The sequence below is a fragment of the Amblyomma mixtum genome, chromosome 3, assembly GCF_055824585.1.
Source record: "Amblyomma mixtum isolate Tamu chromosome 3, ASM5582458v1, whole genome shotgun sequence".
In the NCBI taxonomy this organism is placed as follows: domain Eukaryota; kingdom Metazoa; phylum Arthropoda; class Arachnida; order Ixodida; family Ixodidae; genus Amblyomma; species Amblyomma mixtum.
The window spans coordinates 408,544,596-408,565,380 of NC_143014.1; the positions used below are offsets into that span (position 1 = coordinate 408,544,596).

The 20,785-nt window shown below is 54.2% G+C and overlaps 1 protein-coding gene across 1 annotated transcript; it reads right to left on the reverse strand.

The window, feature by feature from the left end:
* Nucleotides 1–2,365: 2,365 nt before the first annotated feature.
* Nucleotides 2,366–3,052, reverse strand: LOC149357553 (uncharacterized). Its single transcript, XM_089576610.1, has one exon. The coding sequence runs from the start codon at nucleotides 3,050–3,052 to the stop codon at nucleotides 2,366–2,368; it is 687 nt and encodes a 228-aa protein (XP_089432736.1).
* Nucleotides 3,053–20,785: the final 17,733 nt, after the last annotated feature.

Below are 20,785 nucleotides of genomic sequence, written 5' to 3' on the forward strand. Positions count from 1 at the left end.
ATCTTCCTGGCGGGTGGAGGTGGTCATGGCAGGGGTCCGCCTCGCAGGTGTTAAGGAGACATGACGTTTTGCTATAGTATGCCACATAGCCCGGGAGCCGCGCCTCGTCTGGACGGAGGTAGGCCTCCTGAAGGGCCAGGACGTCTGGGGGTAGGGGATCCACCTCCAGGCGGCTGATGAGCTCCGCTCTTCTGGGGCGGAAGGCACGGCAATTCCACTGGATTACCCGTGGACGAGGGGTAGCCAGTGGTCGGCTAGCCATGTTGGTTGGTGTGGTGCGGCCCCTGCCCCACGGTTGGTGATGGCTGGGCAGCTGCTGGGAGGAGCAGTGTCAGGGCTTGAAGGGTTGCAGCCAGGGTCGCCGTGAGATGCTCAAGTTGACCACACAGGGGGGAAGGTGTTGCGGCCCTCTGGGGATGGGAAGAGCCTGGGTCAGAGGACTCTTGCATAGGCTGGAGTGCCTGTGGTGAGGCCTTTGCGACTTGTGCGTAGGTGCGCTCCTGGGTTCGGAGGCTAGTCCTGATGGCTCTCCGAGAGACAGGTTGGGTGGCGGATGCCACGGCTGCTGCTACTCGTCTTTCTTCCTGCCAGCGAGGGCAGGAGGGGGTGTCTGCGGAATGGTGTCCTCCGCAGTTCGTGCACCGTGGTGATTTGGCATCACAGGCGCTGGTTTCGTGGTGGCGGCCACAGCGGAGACAGCGGGTTGGTAGGGTGCAGCTGGCTGTGACATGATCTAAACGGCCGCAACGACCACATTGGATGGGGCGTGGGAAGGCTGGTCGCACTGGCATCCTGAGCTTGTAGAGCGACACATGGGATGGTGGCTGTGGCGCACTGAAGCGTAGCTGCAGGGCGTTGCCCTGGGATCGCCTGATACTCAAGATGGGTACTGATGACTCCAGGGCTGGTAGGAGATCGGCATCTTCCAGGTCAGCAGGGACGCCATGGATGAAGCCTGTAGAGGTGCCCTTGTCTGCCGCAGGTCTCGCTCGTACAGAAATGCCAGCCAGGGTGTGTAGGGCTAGGAGAGCTGTGATGGCCTCCGGGGTGACAGCATCCACGGCTACGATGTTCCGTGAGGGGTTGACCCTCACGGAGGCGACGCCTTCTGTGGAGGACAGCTCCGCAGCAATGGTGAATTTGTTGCACTTTCGGAAGGATGTGCCCTTATTAGATGGACGAAAGAGCACTGTCCCTACTAAGTTGTCCACTGTCTCCGGTGGGAGGGGAGGGCGTAGTGGGCGATGACGGGGTCTGCGGGGTTTCTTGGTTGTCCACCCCTCCTCGTCTTCTTGTGCCCAAGGAGAGGGGTGATCCCCGTCTGAGTGGACGGTCGGGGGGTGGTCCAAGGCTCCTGGGCTGGTGTCCTTGGTTCCCACAAGGATGGTGTCTTGAGGGGGTGATGTGGCTGAGTCGGGGCACACAGGAAGGGGGACTGATGATGGTGGAGAGGGTAAGGTGGTGGATGGCGCGTCCGACGGGTCTGCAGGCGGCTGGAGAGGCCCACTAAGTACAGACTGGCTGAGTGTAAGAGATGCCTCTGGTGTGGGATCCCTTCTACCCTTGGTCTTCTTTTTCCGTGGAGGCACGGGAGCCGGCTTGGGCGTCTTCAGGAATTCCGCTGCCCTAGAACGGAGTCTTGTTAGGGCAGGCGAAAATTCGGGATCCTTGGGCGGTGGGGAGGGGCTGCGGGGTCTGGTCCTCCTCGTGGAAGAGGCCGCGTCCAAAAGGCGCTGCTTCCGCTTGTGTTCTGCAAGCAGGTATTGGACGCTGTCCTCGAGGTGTCTCAGGAACATTTTCGGGTCGCAGCCCATGCTGGAGCTGCGTCTGGAGGTGGAGCGGGAGGCCGACATGGCTGTGGTTGAAGCGACGGCCCGCTGAGAGCAGCGGGCGAGCTCCCGGCGGCGAGCGTCTTGCTCCGCTTGAGGTTGGGAGTCGAGTGATGGGACGTCGAGAGCAGAAATTTCCCGGGGGGCGGGGCATCCGCGAGGAGCTCGAGGAGTGGAGGGGAGCGATGGCGCGCGCGCCAGTGGCGGCGCGCGAGGGTGAGGGAGCGCGCCCTCTCCGAGATGGGCGAGGAGGGCCGCTGCCCCGGCGAACAGGGTCGGTCGGGCGTCGAGTGAAGGTGGACAAAGCAGACGAAAGAGCGTCTGCTCTCCTCCGACGCGCGGGCGACTCTCCAGAACCCCGTGGAGTGTGTGTGGGTTGAAGAGGGAAAGGGGGAGGGCACGAGCCTATATACTGGTGGCAGACCACCACGCCCATTGCCAGCGTGCCGATAGTGGTAGGGGGGAGGGGGAGAAAAGAGAGGATAGAAGAGGAGCGCGCCGCCGCATAGTGTGTCGTATTACACTCGCTGTGCTCCTTAGGCCTGGAAACGACCGTGGAGACCTGTCTCCTCCAAGAAGGTCAGGAGGAGCTGGAAGGCTTTGATGGGGTGGTATCCTCCAGGGAAAAGTAGATCTTCCTGCGAGGAGGAGGGTAGACCCAGAAGGCGGAAGCCTGCAGCCAATTTGTTTCTGTGAGCTGAGAAGGCCGAGCACTCGCAAAGAAGATGCTCCAGGGACTCCATAGGGCTGTTGCAGTAGCTGCAGGCTGGCGAAGGGGTGAGGCCGAGGCGGTGAAGTCTGGAGCCCGTGCTGGCGCAGCCCACACGAAGTTTCAGGAGGAGCCTCCTCTCATGGACGGTGAGACCCGAAGAAGGGAGTGCCCGTGGCGGGTGACCCTCAGCGACCCTGGGATAGGGGTGGTCAATGAGCAGGTGGCGGTCGGTGATTGACCAGGCCAGGTCCAGGGGACACAACGATGTTGAGAGTGGAGTGGAGGGGTTGTGTGCTTCCTTTGCCAGGGCATCAGCTGCCTCGTTGCCAGGTATTCCAGCATGGCCTGGGACCCAGCAGAGGTGTATGGTGGTCCCTCTATTGACGATGGCATCCAGCCTGGCCGCTAGTCTCTTGACGATGGGGGTGCCTTTGGAGGGTCTCTGGAGAAGTTGAAGGGCAGTTTTGGAGTCAGTCCAGACTGCCGCAACACGGACTTCCGGTGTGTCCATAAGGATATCGGCTGCCAGGTGTATGGCTGCCAGTTCCGCTGTGGTCGAAGAAGCGACGAAAGGTAGCTCTCCGCCATCCTCCAGCGTTCAAGGCGTCATACGGCCCCGGGCATCGACGGTATTACATACCAAATGCTCAGGAACTTGGACAATCACCTCCAGAGCAACCTCCTGACCACTTTCAACACAGTCTGGCAGACTGGTCAGCTCCCAGCCGCCTGGAGGACAGCCTTGGTCGTCCCCGTACTCAAGCCAGGCAAGCCTCCAACAGCACTGTCGTCTTACCGACCAGTGGCCCTAACCTCCGTCCCGGGCAAAGTCTTAAAAGCCATGGCCCTCGACCGTCTAGAGTGGATTGGCCACCTGACCAGCTTCTTCCCGGAGCAGCAGTCAGGTTTCCGGCGTCATCGCTGCACCGCTGACGCCATCGGAGACCTTGTCTCCACACTGGAGGAAGCAAGGCACAAGAAACAAATTGTCTGCTTGGCTCTCCTAGACATCAAAGGCGCATTCGACCACATCCTCCACGGGGCCATTCTCGATGCTCTCACCTCCATGGGCGTCACTGGCCACCTCCTGCAGTATATCAAGGGCTTCCTGTCCGATCGTCAGGCCCTCGTCCGCCTGGGCACCACCACCAGTACGCCACGGCACATCTATCGAGGAGTTCCCCAGGGGAGCGTACTCAGCCCCCTACTCTTCAATTCAGTCATGGCCCTTCTACCCAGGCTCCTTCCACAGGACCTCCAGCTGCCAGTCCGCATAGCCATATACGCGGACGACATCGCTATCTGGTGCCAAGGTCCTCGACGACAAAGGGTCCAGACCATACGCAACGTCCAGCGGGCAATCGACATTCTTGCTACCTTCCTTGGAACAGCAGGACTGAGCCTTTCTCCAACAAAGACTGAGGCCATGCTCTTCAACAAGAGAGTGGGCGCCCGCTCTGGCACTACCTTCCTATCCATAGAGGGCCACCCACTTCCATCGAGGACGGAGGCAAAGTACCTTGGCCTCAGGATTGACAGCCGTCTCTCCTGGCGCCCTGCAGTTCAGCACTACCTCAGGCAGGCCTCGAGGGTTCATGGAGCCATCCGTTCACTCCTGGCAAGAGGCAGGGGCATCACCACCAAGCTGGCTCTCCGCCTGTTCTCAGGCATGGCCGTGTCCCAGTACCTCTACTCCCTCCCACTCGTCCATCTCACAGAGGCCCAGTACCTGGCTATTGAGAGGAAGCAGCGGGCCACCATCCGCCTCTGCCTCGGACTCCCCCGTACTTCCCCCGTGGCTGCCACCCTGGCTGAGGCGGGCTTTTGGACCATGGAGCTCCTCTCCAGACGCACAGCCCTTCGTCATGTCGAGCGCCTCCACAACGCCACAGATGGCCGTCCCCTCCTCGACCGCCTCCGCACTAGGCCGCACTCCCGCATGGGCCAGATAACCGAAGCCTTCGATCAACTCGTAGGGGGACAACCTGAGGCAGTACCCCTCCCACCCCGCCCGGACCAGGGCCACCTTTACACGGTACAGCTATCCCTCCCCGGATCCCGTACCAAAAGCAACACTCCACCATCTGGCCTCCGTCAAGAAGTGGCCGCACTCGAGCACGACCAGCCTGCCGGAGCAGTCCATCTCTATACTGACGGCTCTGTCGTGCCTGGGCCCTGCCCGTCTGCCGCAGCAGCCTGCACTGCCCCCTCCCTCGGCTCCAGCAGAAAGCCCCGTGGAGCGGCGGCGAGGCGCGAGACCTCGTTCGGCGCGCGGACCCGTGGGAGACGCTGCCGCCGATTGGAGGAGCGGCGGGCCAATGAGAGAGGGGACGCTTGGATCCCAGGATGCCGGAAAGTAGCGAGCAAGGAAACTGCGCGCGGTAGAATAGTGAAAATAAAGGTGGATAAATGTTGGCACAGGGCAAATGTGAGTGGCGGGCTTCTCGCATGGGAGCGCACTTTGTGTGAGGCGGTGTGGAATCACCGTGGAAGGCACAGAAAAGTTGTGGGCACTAAAGACGCTTCGTGAGGCCCGCTTCGTCGATGAATCGGACCAGCGCTCGAAGCGCAACACTCGTTTTGTGGCGAGTGGCGTTGGGGAACACAAGTTCGCCGATGGTATCGCAGGGAAGTCCGAGCTCCCTGTAGGAAGCGAGCATGATTAGTCTCTCACTGTTGTAAGCGGGGCAGTCACACAAGAGATGCTCGACTCTCTCTGTTGAGCCACAGTCCTCGCACAGTGCGCTGGCTTGGCCCATGACGCGATTACGGCGCTCAGCCGTTCTAACACAGCCGATTCTCAGGCGGAGGAGAAGGGCGAGTGCATTACGACCAAAGTCGAGGAAAGGTATTGGCCGGGGGGCGTTGCCCGAGGCGACACGGGGGTCGGGGTGACAGGTGATAACACTGCACCGGATAATGTGTCGTGCGATGTCGAAGGGTGTGATTTCTTTACACACGGGCACTGAGGGGTTGTCATGCGCTGATGTGTCAAGACGATCGGCATCGTCATTTCCGCTCACACCAACATGGGAGGGGACCCACTGGATGACAATGTCGCAGCCACGGGCAGAGAGGAGACAAAGTTTTTGGTAGAGGCACTGCACACAGCTCGCGTTGTTTTCACGTCGCTGGAGTTGCGTGAGGGCAGCACGAGAGTCACACAGAATTGCGACGTAGGTGAGCTCCGTGTGTTTCGAGATGATGTCGGCTGCCAGGTGGAGTCCAGCGATTTCGGCAGTGGTGGATGAGGAGAAATGGCGTATACGGCACTGCCTGTCAACACCCAAAGCGGGGACGACGCATGCAGCGGTGGCAGAGTTCCTGTTAGCAGAAACGGAGCCGTCTGTGTACAGATGAACTCGCGTGCTGTAGACAAAGTCAATGCGCTGTGCGGTTTCCTATCGAATTGCACAGGTTGAGGTGGTGCGTTTGGCTCGAATTCCTGGTATGGTGAGCTCGATGCGAAGGTTAAGTACTTGATGCGGTGGTGGCAACGGAGTCAGCCCCAACGATGAGATCAAAGTCACGTAAAGCTTGCGCCATGCGTGACTGTGATATGGCGCGGACGTCGTTAAGAAGTTGTTGTGTGCCAGGCGCTCGGTGGAGACGTTCAAGCTGGTTGAGCGCGGTGCGTTCTGCTCGGAGTGAAAGAGGCCACACACGAAGTTCGGCATAGGTGGGACCAATTTGCGAGCTTCGGGGTAGGCACGCAAAGCGTCGCATGGCGGTGCGCTGATCACTGTCGAGTGTGATTCCACTGATTAGGGCGTAGGCGGATTAGCGGGAGCGCGTAGAGAATGCGTGCAGTGGCGATACCTTCATACAGGCGAAGTGGGAGGGTGGGTGTTACGCCCTCTCCACGAGCGAGTAGGCGAGATGCCATGGCTGCTACGCGCTTTTTAGCGTTGCGGATATCTCCGACTGCTGCATTGAATGTCAGCTTCCTGTCGATGCTGAGTCCGAGGTATTTGCCGCTGGCTTGCCAGGCCAAAGGTGCTCCCTGTAGTTGCAGGGGTTGCGTAAGCTTGATTGCAGTGGCACGGGGGTGGAACATCATGGCCACTGTTTTCTCCGATGAAGTTGAGAGGCCGGTTCCCTGTAGGAAGCTCGCAACGGCGGTGAGCGCATCTTGCAGGTGGCGGCGTATTTCGGGGCCGAAAAGGGTGGGGCCGGCAGCGAAGAGGGCTATGTCGTCTGCGGATACGACGAGACGGATTTTGTGCGTGGAAGGCGCCTGAGCAGTCGCGCAAGAGCCAGGTTGAATAAGAATGGGCTAAGCACACTGCCCTGCGGAACGCCACTGTTGACGGCGCGTGGAGTGCTCAGTGCGTTTCCCAGCCTGACCTGGTAGGTCCGATCTGTGAGGCAACTCTTGACGTAGCTCAGGAGCCTCCCCGAAACTCCGAGCCAGGAAACGGCCGCCATGATGACATGGTGCGGCAGCAAATGAAAAGCGCTACGCACGTCGAGTAGGACGAGGCAGGCTCCGTGACGCCCTGCTTTGGCGTCTTCAAGGGTGGACACTACATGCGCCAGGCCGTCAGTAGTGCAGCGTCCTCTTCTGAAACCGCTCTGCTCAACAGGTAGGGCGTCACGGGCGCTCGCAATCCACTCGAGTCTACAGAGAGCCATGGCCTCGAGGGTTTTTGCTGCAGCTGATGTCAGGAAGATTGGGCGGTAGGAATTTGAAGCTCCTAAGGGCTTGCCCTTTTTGTGGATTGGCACAACCACGGCACTCCTCCACTCTGCAGGAACGTTGCCGCTTCTCCAAACTGCGTTGAATGCGGCAAGGAGAGCTGGACGTTGTTGCGTGTCGACGTTGAGGAGAAGTTGATAGGTGATGCCGTCAGCACCATGTGCGCTGCGGCTGGTGCGACGGCGTTCGAGAATGTGGCCAAGTTTGTGCAAGGTAAAATCTGCATTGCACACGTCTGCAATGACGCAGGCAAGCCGTTCGCTGGCGCCTGGGAGCGGTTCGACGTGAGGCGCAGTACTGCGCGCCGAAATGCCTGGTGTTGCCAAGTGATCAGCCAGAAGTTCGGTCAGGGTGGCTGTGTCGATGCCCCGAGTTATGGCGATGGCCAGGGCAGGGCACCGAGGAACCTGTGCGTTCAGCATAGCGTGCAAGATTTTGCAGGCACGGCCAGGGCGGCGCGAATCGCTGAGAGCGGCGCAAATGTGGGCCCAACTCTGTTTGCAGCGGCGCACTGCATGGCGGCGATAGACTACATCCAGTCTCTTATACGGAGTCCAATGCTCAGGTTTACGCGCGCGTATTGCTCTGCGTTGAGCGATGCGACGGGCTGCCCCGAGGTTGAACAGCTTCAAGTCAGGGAGCGGGCCGCCAGCGGGAACAGTGCAGCGGACAGTGGCCGATTTCGCACAGGCTGCCAGGTGCGCGAAGAGGCACGTATATGTAGGCAATGGAGCACTGCACGCATTGCAGAAAGCACTCCAGTTGACGACACTGTAGCTACGCGTTGCTGGCCGATCGCAGTGGTAGGGTGTGAGCACAATGCGGAAATGGTCCGAGCCCTGAGTATCGGGTTCGCACTTCCACTGGTGCGCACAACCACCGGACACAAGAGTCAAATTAATGGCGGTGTGCTGACCGACTCGCTGCACGTGTGTGGCACTGCCAGAGTTAATTACATGGAGCTGTGTTGCCTGTGCTACTGCTAGTAGCTCACGGCCACGGCGGCCTACACTGCTGCACCCCCAGTAGGTGTGATGAGCATTAAAGTCTCCGCATACAACTGCATCATTGCTGAGGCGATTGGCTTGCTGAGCGATAAATTGCGCGTCCCAAGGCACACGTGGACGCACATGTTCGCTAGCAGCTGCCGTGTCGGTGTTTCGTACACGCACGATAACTGCACAGCACTCAGCTACGTCATTGGCAAGATCAGCAACTGACACAACAACATGCGCCAGAGTGTTGCGCATGTATATGGCCGTGCGTGTGCGGCCAGCAGGATGAGTAGTATCAGCACACGGCACTGCACGAAGCGAGAGCACAGGTGGTGGGTCCGCTGTAACTGATGAATACTGGTAACCTCACCTCCTCCGCGCGAGCGTATGTTTCTTGCAGCGCGAGAACATCACACTCGATGCGCGGGAGAAGGTGGACGAGTTCAGCGTGGCTGCGGCGCAGGGAGCCGCAATTGCACTGCCTTATGCGCGGCCTAAGTAAGCGGGGGGCGTTAGCAATGTTGGCTCAAGGCTTGTTGGGTGCCCAGGGCCGCTGCACAGAGCTGGCGAGCTGGTCATGACACGGTGATGACCTCGCGTGATCACCGAAACCCTGACAGCGAGAGTCACTGAACCAACTCGCGACAACCCTGCAGAGTTGTGCACAAGTGTAGTAGAAGTTATGGGCTTCAAATGCCTAAAAATTACACCAAACTGTTATGTGCAACGATGCAAACTGAATAAATTTTATTAACTCCAAATTTGCAGCTGAATAAATATTTTATAACCAAATTTAACATTTTTTTCAAAATTTAGACTGTTGCCAGACTTACGTGAATAACCTTGGTGGCCAGATTTCTGAACGAAAACTATCACTTCCCACTTTTACTAAAAATGCTCAGTGGCAACATATTATTTGCTGACACAAACACAACCTCATTTCCGCAGCAATCAAAACAGCGTAAGTTCCAATCTTACAACAGACATTGTTGTTGAGCTTTCAGATTTTTTATGCAGTGTGGCCAGACGTTTGTGCTCATAATGGCAACTATTTCTATTCGCGAATACGTTTTGTGTTTTATAAATTCAAAATTTGTAGCTGCATAAGTATTTTATAACAATATTAAACATTTGTTTCAAATTTTTTACTTTGTTGCCAGACGTACGTGAATAACCTTGGTGGCCAGATTTCTGAACCAAAACTATCACTTCCCGCTTGTACTAAAAATGCTTAGTGGGAACTTATTATTTGCTGAGACAAAAGCAGCCTCATTCCTCTAGCAAGTAAAACAGTGTGAGTTCCAAGCTTAATTCCCATGGTTGCCGGCTCTCTGTAACTCGTTCTTGCTGAAACTGGCAGCGTTGTTTCTAGTAACTCTAGTTGTTTCCATGCCAGAGCGCCCCTGGTGGTGTATTTTTATTTTACTTGCTTTGCAGGTCTTTTATCTAAGACAAACGTGTTGTTTTTGTTGATCTAATATAAAACGCAGACAGGTGACAAAATGTGTCTCTATTTATTCACACAATTTGCAGTATATTTACTGTTTGTCCGGTCATCAAGCTCGCGCCAGGTGATGTCATATCCGCTGCTAAAAACCCGCCACTGTGTGGCGACTCCATCAGAGCCATGAAGTTGTTTTTGGGAGGACATTAAAATATTTAAAAACGGAATGTACGCGGTATTACCGACGCTAATAGCACTATTATAACTCACTGTATGCGATCAACAGGCAAAACAGTTAACTAAGATTGTGTTTCTGGGCCCCTTTAAGCATCTGCTCCTTCGCTGTGTCGCGCCCATAGAGCCGCATCGCGAGATGCTGGTGTCCCACAGGACGCAGGATGTAATCCCAGACAACCTTACGCAGCTCATGCGGCCCCATGCAGGGCTGTGCGCGCACTCGTGAGCGCGCTGGAACTAAAGAACTGGAGCTTAAAATGCTGACAAGGCTTGACTTGCAAACTGAAATGCAGTCGTTATTAAAACGCGTGGAACAACTTGAACTTAAAAATCAGTCAATGCCTGCATGAACCCCTTCCACAAGTTGTACTCGAAATGTGTCCAGCATTGAAGTAAAAACTGACGATCTAGAAAACCGTTCCCGCCTGTCCAACGTTCTTTTTTATGGCGTTCCTGACACGGTTAAGGTTAAAACTTGGTGTAAGGTCGTCGCGCGAACCCTCTTGTACATGTTTCTTTTCCTGGTGTTTTTTTTATACACTTGCACCCCGAGCCGCTTCGCCGGGACGCCGGCCATCCCGTGCGGTGGGCGGACTTTTCTTTGTCTTTTGTATGCTGTTCGGAGTTCTGTTTCGTACAACAGCCCCCCCCCCCCCGCCCCCCCCCCCCCCCCCACCCCCGAGCGCATTCGGGGGCGAACATTTGTCTGTCGTACGGAGCGGGGCCCAGATTCCCTAGGCGAGACAGCCTGCGCGATCACCCGTATTTTGATGTGTTTGTTTCCGCGGGTGAACTAGCACTTCGCGTGGAGTGAGCATGAGTGTACTACTGCTTTCGTCGGGTCTTGTTCTGGCATTGACATGGTTAGGCGCCGTGTGTCTCGTCTCCGTAGACTGTGCTTCGCGCATTATTTAGCGTACAGGACTCCGGACGCCTTGGGCAAACCACACCGCTCGCGTCTGTTTCGTGTCTGGGTTTGTGTTGCTTTTCTTTACCGGTCGTCGTAGTTACTTGTAAAATTGCGCTCCTCCGCGGGATTGGGTTTCCTAACTTTGCAGACCGGGGCCCAGATGCACCGGCATCCGAGCCCCGTCTGCGGTACGTGGATTCTCCGATGCCGGGGAAAAGTGTCCTTTGGAATATGGAAGCGCAGAACTAATAATTGTTTCAGTGGAAGAAACGCAGCGACGGCCGCGAGCTCTGAGCGGGCCGCAGCTGGGGTCGGAGCTCGGTAGGAGTGCACTGAGAAGAGGCCAGGGTGAGGTCTATAGCTGAAGGGTGTTTGCCCGGAGCGATGTACGTTGGGCACCCGTCATTGAGAACTAGTAGACCGCTGGCACAGATGGCATCGCTGAGGTGGCGGCCTTGTGGTGTGGTAGCGCGGGAGACCCACGCAGGATGATGCGTGTTAAAGTCACCGCAGGTGACTTGATCGGAAGTCAGGTGCGCCGAGAGGTGGTCGACAAAGCGGACGTCCCAATGACGGTTGTTCGGCCGCACATACACCGAAGCGACTGAGGTGTCGCAACCGCGCATACGCACTGTTACAGCAACACAGTCCACACTGTCGACGAGTAAGTCGTTCACAGGTATTAAGTAGTGCGAAAGAGAAACGCACACATAGACTGCAACACGAGGAGAGCCAGGTGGATCAGAGGGGCCGGAGCACGGAGAATTCACGCATGTATCACTCGCACACTCTGTGGCACTGGTGTGTCCAACGTAGCCAGGTAGGCTCACTTCTTCCTCTGCGGCGTAGGTCTCTCGTAGTGCGAGCAGATCAAAGGATCGGAGTGGGAGAGAGGAGGCTAGTTCAGCTTGTCGGCGGCGGAGGGAACGACAGTTCCATTGAAGAATCTGCGGCCGCCACACAGGTGGGTTGCTAGCCATTACAAAGGAGTGACTGTTGTGCGGCGAGAGCCGCTGCACACAATTGACGCGCTGGAGAATACTCTGGGAGCCCTTCCATAAGAGCTCTTACTGCAGAGGTAACTACCGCGATGACAGTATCGCGTTGGTCATAGTGCGCGCAAGATGGGAGGGTCGGTGCTGTGTGCACAACGACGATGTCGCGGAAAGAGCGAGCGCCCGAGGATGAATCCGGAGCACAGTTGGGTGCAGCGCCGGCGCGTGTTGCAGGTGGGGGAGCTGCTGAGTTGCGTGCAGCATCGTGCGAAGGTGTGACGTTGTCTTGCTCGTCAAGGTTGGCAGAAGACTTTTAATTTGTGTGCCGAATGGCCTCGATAACTTCTTTTCTCGTGAGAGGTTTGTCAGAAGAGGCGAGAAGAGCGGCGATGCAACGCTCTTCTTGCCAGCGAGGGCAGTGAGGCTCCGTGGAAGCGTGCGTTCCCCAGCCGTTCACGCAATGAGGTTTGGGCGCATCACATTGCGATGCGTGATGATCGCCGCCACAGCGGAGGCAGCGAGGTTTCGCTGTGCAGGCTGCAGTCGCGGGGTACTTAAACATTTCAACGCATCCTTTGATGGCACGTGCCAGTTCTGTGGGAAGGTGGCTGACACCTTCCACATGGTTTGGGCGTGTCAATCAAACCCATCTATCCCCCCCAACCCCACCAGAGAGGACTGGGAGACGGCCCTGCTCGGCTGTCAGGACTTAAAGACCCAAAAGGCCTTGGTTCACCGGACGCGGGCGGCGTTGCTTGCCAATGGGGCCCCGGAATTGCGGCTCCACCTAGTATTGTTAGGGGAAAGGGCCAATAGAGCCTACCCCAATCGCCTCTCTGTAAAGATTTATTGTACTATAAATATTTTTCACCACCACCACCACCACCCAAGATTCCGCAGCGGAGGCACTGCAATGGGTGGGGGAGCCGAGGGCGAACTGTTCGTCAAAGTTTGAATAGAGATATTTCTTGGGGCGGTTTTCTGCCGAAAAAACGAAAAATGTCGTCGGCGCTTCGATAGCAGCCTAGGACAGGGGTTTTGCTTTGGATGCCTGCCGCAATTTCTTCCTCTCTCAGAGTGCGGTGGATGCGGAAAATGCGGCCACTGCAGGTGCGTCCGCTAGCTTCCTTGGCGCGCACTTTGATGCCGCAAATGGTGTCAATGCCGAGGAGCGGTTCGAGATTGGCCGTACGGTTAATGTCAATGGCTACGACGTTACGGCGGAGGTTGACGTGCACAGCCTTAACTCCGGGGAGTTTTGAGAGCTGTGCAGCAATGGCATCTTTGGTAGTGGAGAGGTAGTTAGCCATTCTGCCGACTGGGTGGAAAAAAATGGTGGGTGACCCAGTTTTCTTGGCTTGTTGGGAAGGCCTCGAAAAGCGCGAGGCACTTGGAGCGGCAGTATGGACAAGGGGAACTTGTTTTGCGGCTTGTGAGCGGCGTTGCTGTTTTTTGCGCTGAGGCTTTGCGTTTGCCAGAGAGACGGGCCAGATTGTTGCGGAAGAGGGAGGGGATTGCCACCACGAAGGAGTGGTACCGTCGCTTTTGTTAGGATGCGTGAGGGCGGCGCGTGAGGGTGATAGTCGTAAGCCGTGAATGCGTCTTCTGTAGCGGCCGGGGCTCTTGTGACGGGGGCAACAATAGCGTCTGGGACGCTGCTTTGTGTTCTACCCGAGTCACGAGCGCCTGTGTTGACGGCGGGGTTGGAAGGGTGAACGGGTTGCTCTTGCGGGCCGTGTGAGTGCGTGTTTGAATCAGTGCAACTGCTGTCTTGGCTAGCAGTTGGCGTGTGACGCGGCTGGGAAGCCTCATGACCCAAAGGGCCTCGCGACCCGCTCGCGACCCGACCTCGCTCGCGACCCAAAGGGCCTTAGTGCAGCACGCGAATGATGCAGCACGACTCAGTGGAGCCTTGTAATAGGGGCCCACCCTTGATGACGAGAAGCCTCAAGTCGCCAGCGGCAGAGAAGACGACGGAGACTTCACAACCGCGAAACCCTTGAAAGATCCAACAAAGTTTTCACTCACTCAATTTATTATGGCCGTAAGGCAGCGCAGCAAAATTAAAGAAAAATGAACACTCTGCTAGTTGGTAATAGAGGGCTAACAACACTTGGAATGGGCTGCGCGCAGACCTAGCATAGAAAAACTTTGTTTAGTTCAGATAAGTGGGAGGAGGGCGAACTTGGGGAAAGGGACATCCCTCGGGACCTGGCGGCTTCGAAGGCTTGTCTTACGACGGTCTTCTCCTCTTGCATGTCCTATGGCTGCATGGCGATAACAGCCATGACTCCTTACTGTCAGCTGCAGCGGTGGATTGGGCGCATGCAAACGTCATATGGGCTGGGCAGGTCCTCTACAGGGTGAAATGCACTGATCTCCACTGGGTAGCTGGATGCCGCATTCCCGCTTTCCGGGACGAGCGCGAGTGAAGCCACCGGAAGTTGAACGGCTTGTCCCGGAAGTCGGGTGTCTGCTGTGTATTTCAATGCAAAAAGTCGCGTCTTTGGCCCTTTTGTTCTCAGTTTTTTGCGCTGTTTTCGTGTAATGTCTGCTGTTATATGAAAGGAAGAAGCAAGCTGAACGCAGAGCATTGTGTGCAGAACCCTGTAATTTCAGAGAAACCGAAGGAAACAGGCATGCAGGTCTCACCCTGCCGCGGTAAAGGAGTACGTGCATTAAACACTATGTTCTTGTCTCGTTCTTGCCTTCCGAGCGTGAAGGAGAAGTAGTGGAATGACGATGAGGCTAGGTTATCTGAAAACCAAATTTTCGTGTAGCAAAGAAAAGGCACAGCGCGAGAAGAACGACTGAAAAGAAAGACGAATGCTGCAGTGCGCGTGAGAAGCGCTGTTAGAAGTCAACTGCACCAAGCACCACGAATAAAAGCCCATTCAGGCTTAACTTGTTACAATACGGCACAGTACATGACAAGCTCCGTCGAAAAAGCAGTACCATACCTTTTAGAGGCGCTAATACGAACCAACCGAACACCGTCGACACCTCACCAGATAGTAGCCCAGCCCTCGCTCTAAACATAACTCGGTAAAATGGTCACTGCAAGGTCAGCTGCCTGGTGAAGGTTTCCATCTATTCTTTCTTAAATTTATCCCCGATTGATAGCATAACTTGGCCTTGAGCGCAGAAACGTGCATCACAGTAAAGGGCGGTGTTGGCGACGGCAGCGACAGGACGACACAGAGCTCAGCAGCCGAGGTTCCATACTTGCTGAGTGTAGCGACGTCCTGTCGTCTGGTAGTGTTGCCCCCCATTGCGATGCAATGGGCCCGTATTTTATGCGAAGCATATTACTAGACCTACACTACAGCCCGTCGAGCGCGGCGGTGGAGCTACCACTGACCTTTAGCGTGTCCACGTGACACCACGTGACAACATGACGTCACAGCAGAGGAGAGATGGGCTGCCGGCTCGCGCGGTCGGCCGCGGCGGTGCAGGCTCCACATCAGAGGCGCTGCAGTGACCACGTGACGCTACAGCAGCGGTATAAAGCTGAGCTTGCCTCGCTCTGTTCTCGCTTCGGCGAGCGCGGCTTCGGCCGCTTTTTTTTGAGCAGCGTCCGCTCCGGCGGACGCAGTTGTTGCTGCGACGCGCGTCTTTTCTTTCCTTTTTCTCTTTCCTCTGATCTTTTAACTCTCCCCTATCTGCACGTGGCAGCGGTGGTGGCTTGGCTCGAGCCAGTAGCAGGCCCGTGCAATTTCCTCTTCATCCTTCTCTTAGTCACAACAACAACAACTCCGGGCACTTAGGAGGCGGCCAGGTGTTGGGATGCCGCCTAGAAGCAGGGCTGATTTGAACGAGAAGCGAAAGCTTCAGCGTGCCACATGAGCGTGCCACAGCGTGAGACCGATGAAGAGCAGGATGAACGTCTGGCTAAGCGGCGTGCTCAATATGCGGCTCGGCGACAACGTTCTACAACAACTGAAGAACAAGGCGAGGAACTTTACCAAGCCTAGCCATCAATACGCTTCGCATCTGACTAGGCTTAACCTTAGCTAAGCCTCAGCCATTTTTTTTTAAACGAGAACGACGAAAAGACAAAATGCTAAGTGGGAAAACAAAACTGGAACTGAAAAGCCGTGCTGAGGCCCGATTTCATGCACTGCCAACGGCTGACTTCCGGGACAAGGCCGCTTACTTCCGGTGGCTTCATTTTCGGGCGCTCAATGCGCCATCCAGCTCCCTAGTGGAGATCAGTGGCGAAATGCCGCGTCGGGTCGCTGGCACGGGCGCTCGATCCCAGGCGCCGCTGTAACATTGTTGATGCAGACGACTCACTAAGATTTAGACTAGATGTTGCATAAATTATTGCTACCTCACAACAGAAGAATAAAATAATACTTTTTACTGTAAGGCGAAACAAATCTGCGATAAGAAATGTATAGTTGCCATGATGAGCACAAACGTCTGGCCACAATGCATCAAAGATTTGAAAGCTCAACAACAATGTTTTTTTTGTAAGATTGGAACTCACACTGTTTTACTTGCTGCAGAAAGGAGGCTGCTTTTGTCTCAGCAAATAATAAGTTCCCACTAAGCACTTTTAGTACAAGCGGGAAGTGATTGTTTTGGTTCAGAAATCTGGCCACCAAGGTTATTCCGTACGTCTGGCAACAAAGTAAAAAAATTTGAAACAAATGATAAATATTGTTATAAAATATTTATGCAGCTGCAAATTTTGAATTTATAAAACACAAAACCTATCCGCTAATAGAAATATTTGCCATTATAAGCACAAACGTCTGGCCACACTGCATGAAAAAAATCTGAAAGCTCAACAACAATGTCTTTGTTGTAAGATTGGAACTTACGCTGTTTTGATCAACGTTGCTAGAACCAACTCAGTTTCACAGCTCCCCATACCGCCCAGCGGAGAAGAGTGTCCCAAGCGGCGGTCACGAGAACTAACGGCTCAGCAGTCGAGTCTTGCTCCCTGCCGGGCGCGTCGTCTGCTACACGCAACGCGGAAGCGTGGAGCGGCCGGCACATATGAGGATTTGGCGAGCTGCATTCGCGCTCTACATGGCTGCAGTAAAACAATACTTCCATTACGGCAGCTTTTGCTTCGAAGCTGCATGTTATCTTGGAGAACACGTTTCTGTGATTCGAAATTAGGTTGTTAATATTGTGCAAAAATTGCAAAAACGCTGAAATTACTGTCCGTGGAGTCATCGTTGGGATACCCGCTATGGCATCCCGGTGCAAAGCAGGTTGGCATGAACAGGCCCGATGTCACAAAATACAAACAAAAAATTCAGGGGCCACTTTGAAGATCTAAAGTGCGCGAGTCGAAAGCCTTACCGCGCAACTTTGGCCGCACGGTCGTTGGCACACACGAGGCGGCTATGGGGCGACTTGGTTTGGGTACTCATGATTGATTGAGTCATGACTGACCCATGAATAACTAGTCATGATTGGTTAATTACGAACTAGTCATGTCTGGTTAATGACTGGCTAGTCATGACTAACCAGCCATGACAAACCAGTCATGGCTACTAATGGCTGGTTAATGACTAACTAGTCATGACTGTTTAATAACTAACCAGTCTTGACTAATTAGTAATTGGTCATGGTTAGTCATGATTAACCACTCATGACAAACCATGACTAAGAACTAACCAGTCATGACTAGCCATGACTGGGTAATTACTAAGTAGTCATGACTAACCATTCATGACAGTGGGTCATGACTTGACCCATGACTAACTAGTCATGATTGGTTATTGATTAACTAGTCATGTGTGGTTAATGACTAGCTAGTCATGACTAAGCAGTGATGACAAACCAGTCATGATTGGTTAATGAAGAACTAGTCATGTCTGGTTAATGACTAGCTAGTAATGACTAGCCAGCGATGACAAACCATTCATGACTAGTCATGACTAACCAGTCATAACTACTCATGACTGGTTAATGACTAACTAGTCATGATTGCTTAATGACTAATGTGTCGTGAGTAATTAGTCATTAGTCATGGTTAGTCATGACTAACTAGTCATGATTGCTTAAGGGCTAACCAGTTATGACTAATCAGTCATTAGTCATGGTTAGTTATGACTAATCAGTCATGACTAACAATGACTAATGGCTGCTTAATAACTAACTGCTTAATGACAACTAAGTCATGACTGCTTAATGACTAACTAGTCATGACTAACCGAACATGACTAATTGGGTCGTGACTAATTAGACATGATAATCATGGGTCATGTCTAGTTATTCAAAACCCAATTAGTCATGATTGGTTAGTCATGACTAGTTAGTCATGATTGGTTATTGACTAACTAGTCATTACTAGTTAATTAATGACTGGTTAATGACTAGCTAGTCATGACCAACTAGTCATGATTGGTTAATGACGAACTAGTCATGTCTCGCTAATGACTAGCTAGTCATGACCAACTAGTCATGATTGGTTAATGATGAACTAGTCATGTCTGGCTAAAGACTAGCTAGTCATGACCAACATTACTAGAACTTGGTTCTAGTAACGTTGGTCATGACAAAAGTCATGACTACCCAGTCATGACTAATCATGACTAACCAGTCATGACTGGTTAATGACTAACAAGTCATGACTAATGTCTCATTAGTCATGGTTAGTCATGTCTAACCAGTCATGACTGACAATGACTAACGACTTACCAGTCATGACTAGTAATGACTGGTTAATGAATAACTAGTCATGGCTAACCATCATGACTAACTAGTCATGAGTGATTAATGACTAACCAGTCATGACTAGTTAGTTAGTCATTAACCAATCATGACTAACTCGACATGAGTTGTTAATGATTAGTTCAAATGCCAAATGAGTAGTTCGCCCTTCTGCCACTTATCTGAACTAAACAAAGTTTTTCTATGCTAGCTCTGCGCGTAGCCCGTTCCAAGTGTTGTTAGCCCTCTATTACCAACTAGCAGAGTGTTCATTTTTCTTTGATTTTGCTGCGCTGCGTTACGGCCACAGTAAATTGAATATTTTCTCCGGCCAAGTCGGTGCGCTTTTTGAGGCCAAGACAGTGGCGAGCGGGGAGCACATAGATCAGAACACCAGAAGCGTGTACGGCGGGGTCCGATTTGCCAATCGCGGGTGTACTTCCCGCCGACGCGCAAAATTTTCTGTGTATGCAGGACCAAGCGACCAAGCAAGCGACACGGGTAAAACACTTCACGCGATGGAGCTGCTCTAACAGCGCCTACGAGGTCCACCAACAGTGCTAATTATTTACTGTCCAAAGTTCCTACTATGCAGCGCGCGGGGCTGGAGGGAAGCGGCGGAGTGCTTGCCCTTTGCAAAGAAATGCATATGAAAACAAAATGCAATGAAGCCAAAAAGAAATGAGCTCGCGCTAAGGCGCTGATTAACAGGGAGGAGTCTGCGTAGACCTTCGTCAGTGCTGCTGTGTTTGCAAAGCCATAAAGGCGATCTAGTAGCGCCGACCACCCACTGAATACTCGCCGCAGTGAAATTATTCACGCCATTCTCCCAGTCGCCTGTGCCGGCGGCCGCCGGCGCACTCGCTCAACGCCGAGTTACCATGGAAAAAGGACATTTTCCTTCCTCCATGTTGCGCAGCGAGCAGTGCGGGCGAGATCTAGTGCGGAAAACCGCCTGGAGCTCGCGAGCTGTGGCCGCCGTGCTTTCCAAAAGTCGGTGCGAGTTGTTGGCAGCCGAAAGGCGTCGTCGCGCACGCCGAGGCGCAGAAAAAATGAGCGGCAGCACACCCGGACTGGATGTCGCCGAGAAGTGCTTCGTGCAACTTGGGCGCTGAGCAACGCCAAGTTCTCAGCGAAGACGGGGCTCTTCCTGAGTATTGGTGCAGGGCAATCGTTTCTCCCTTTGTCCCGTACAGAGGCAGGACGCCCACCCACGGAGCTGACCGGATACCGACCAGTGGCACGTCAACATCTGCGGCGGGTAGCCTCATGGAGCACACGGCGTTGCAGCTGCGTCTTTCATTTCACCCGTAACTGCAGCAGCGGAGGTTCCGGTTACGCCACTCCAAACAAAAATAGTAAGAAAACAAAAGTTATGTCCCACTTGTTCCTTAAAACTAATTGGAATTTTATGTAAGCTAAAACGCTTCCTTCAGAAAATGTTTTCTGCAATACAACTTGCCCCCAGCAATCAACTTCCTTCATCGGCTTAGGGTGCCTCCATGTGTGCGCCCATCGGCTGCGCTTGTCGCGCCGCCTTTACTGCGTTGAAAAAGAAAAGAAAAGCAGCAAGCAAGTCGCGTCCGTCGCGCTTCGAGAGTTTTTCCCGCAGCGGATGTAAGGGAAACAGGACGGTAACATGTCAGTGCTCGAGCGGGTTTTCCTTTTTTTCAGAATGGGTACGACGAGCGCTTTTCGCCACTCCACAGGAATGATGCCCGTGTTCCATACTTCGTTGAAAGCTGCGAGCAGAGCTGGTCGTTGTTGTCTGTCAACGTTGAGCAGCATTTGATAGGTTATGCCATCGGCTCCTGGAGCACTGTGGTTGCACTTTCGACGTCGTTCAAGGGCATTATTGAGTTCATGCGGAGCGATTTCTGCACTGCACAATTCGTCGATGACGCTCGCAGTTCGGCCGGTGACAGCCGGGAGGGGTACGCTTGGAAAAACAATATTGTGCGACGCACTGCTGGTTGTTGTGAAGTGGTCTGCCATGGCTTCGGCCAGAGCATTCACGCTGAGGCTACGTGCGATGGCGATAGCCAGGGCAGGACAACGAGGAACAGAAGGGTTGAGCATAGCATGGAGAATTTTCCAAGCACGTCCGGGTCTGCGGGTGTCATTCAGGGCGGTACACAGGTGGGCCCACCTTCGTCTGCGGCAACGAATGGCGTGACGGCGGCAGGCAGCATCTAACCTGTTGTACAATGTCGAATGTTCAGGCTTTTGGGTGCGTAAAGCTCTGCGCTGTGCTACACGTGGTGCTGCTAGTAGATGTAGTAGTTTTAA

Coding starts and splice junctions, on each gene's coding strand:
- LOC149357553 (XM_089576610.1), bottom strand. CDS start 3,052: ATGGACACACCGGAAGTCCGTGTTGCGGCAGTCTGGACTGACTCCAAA.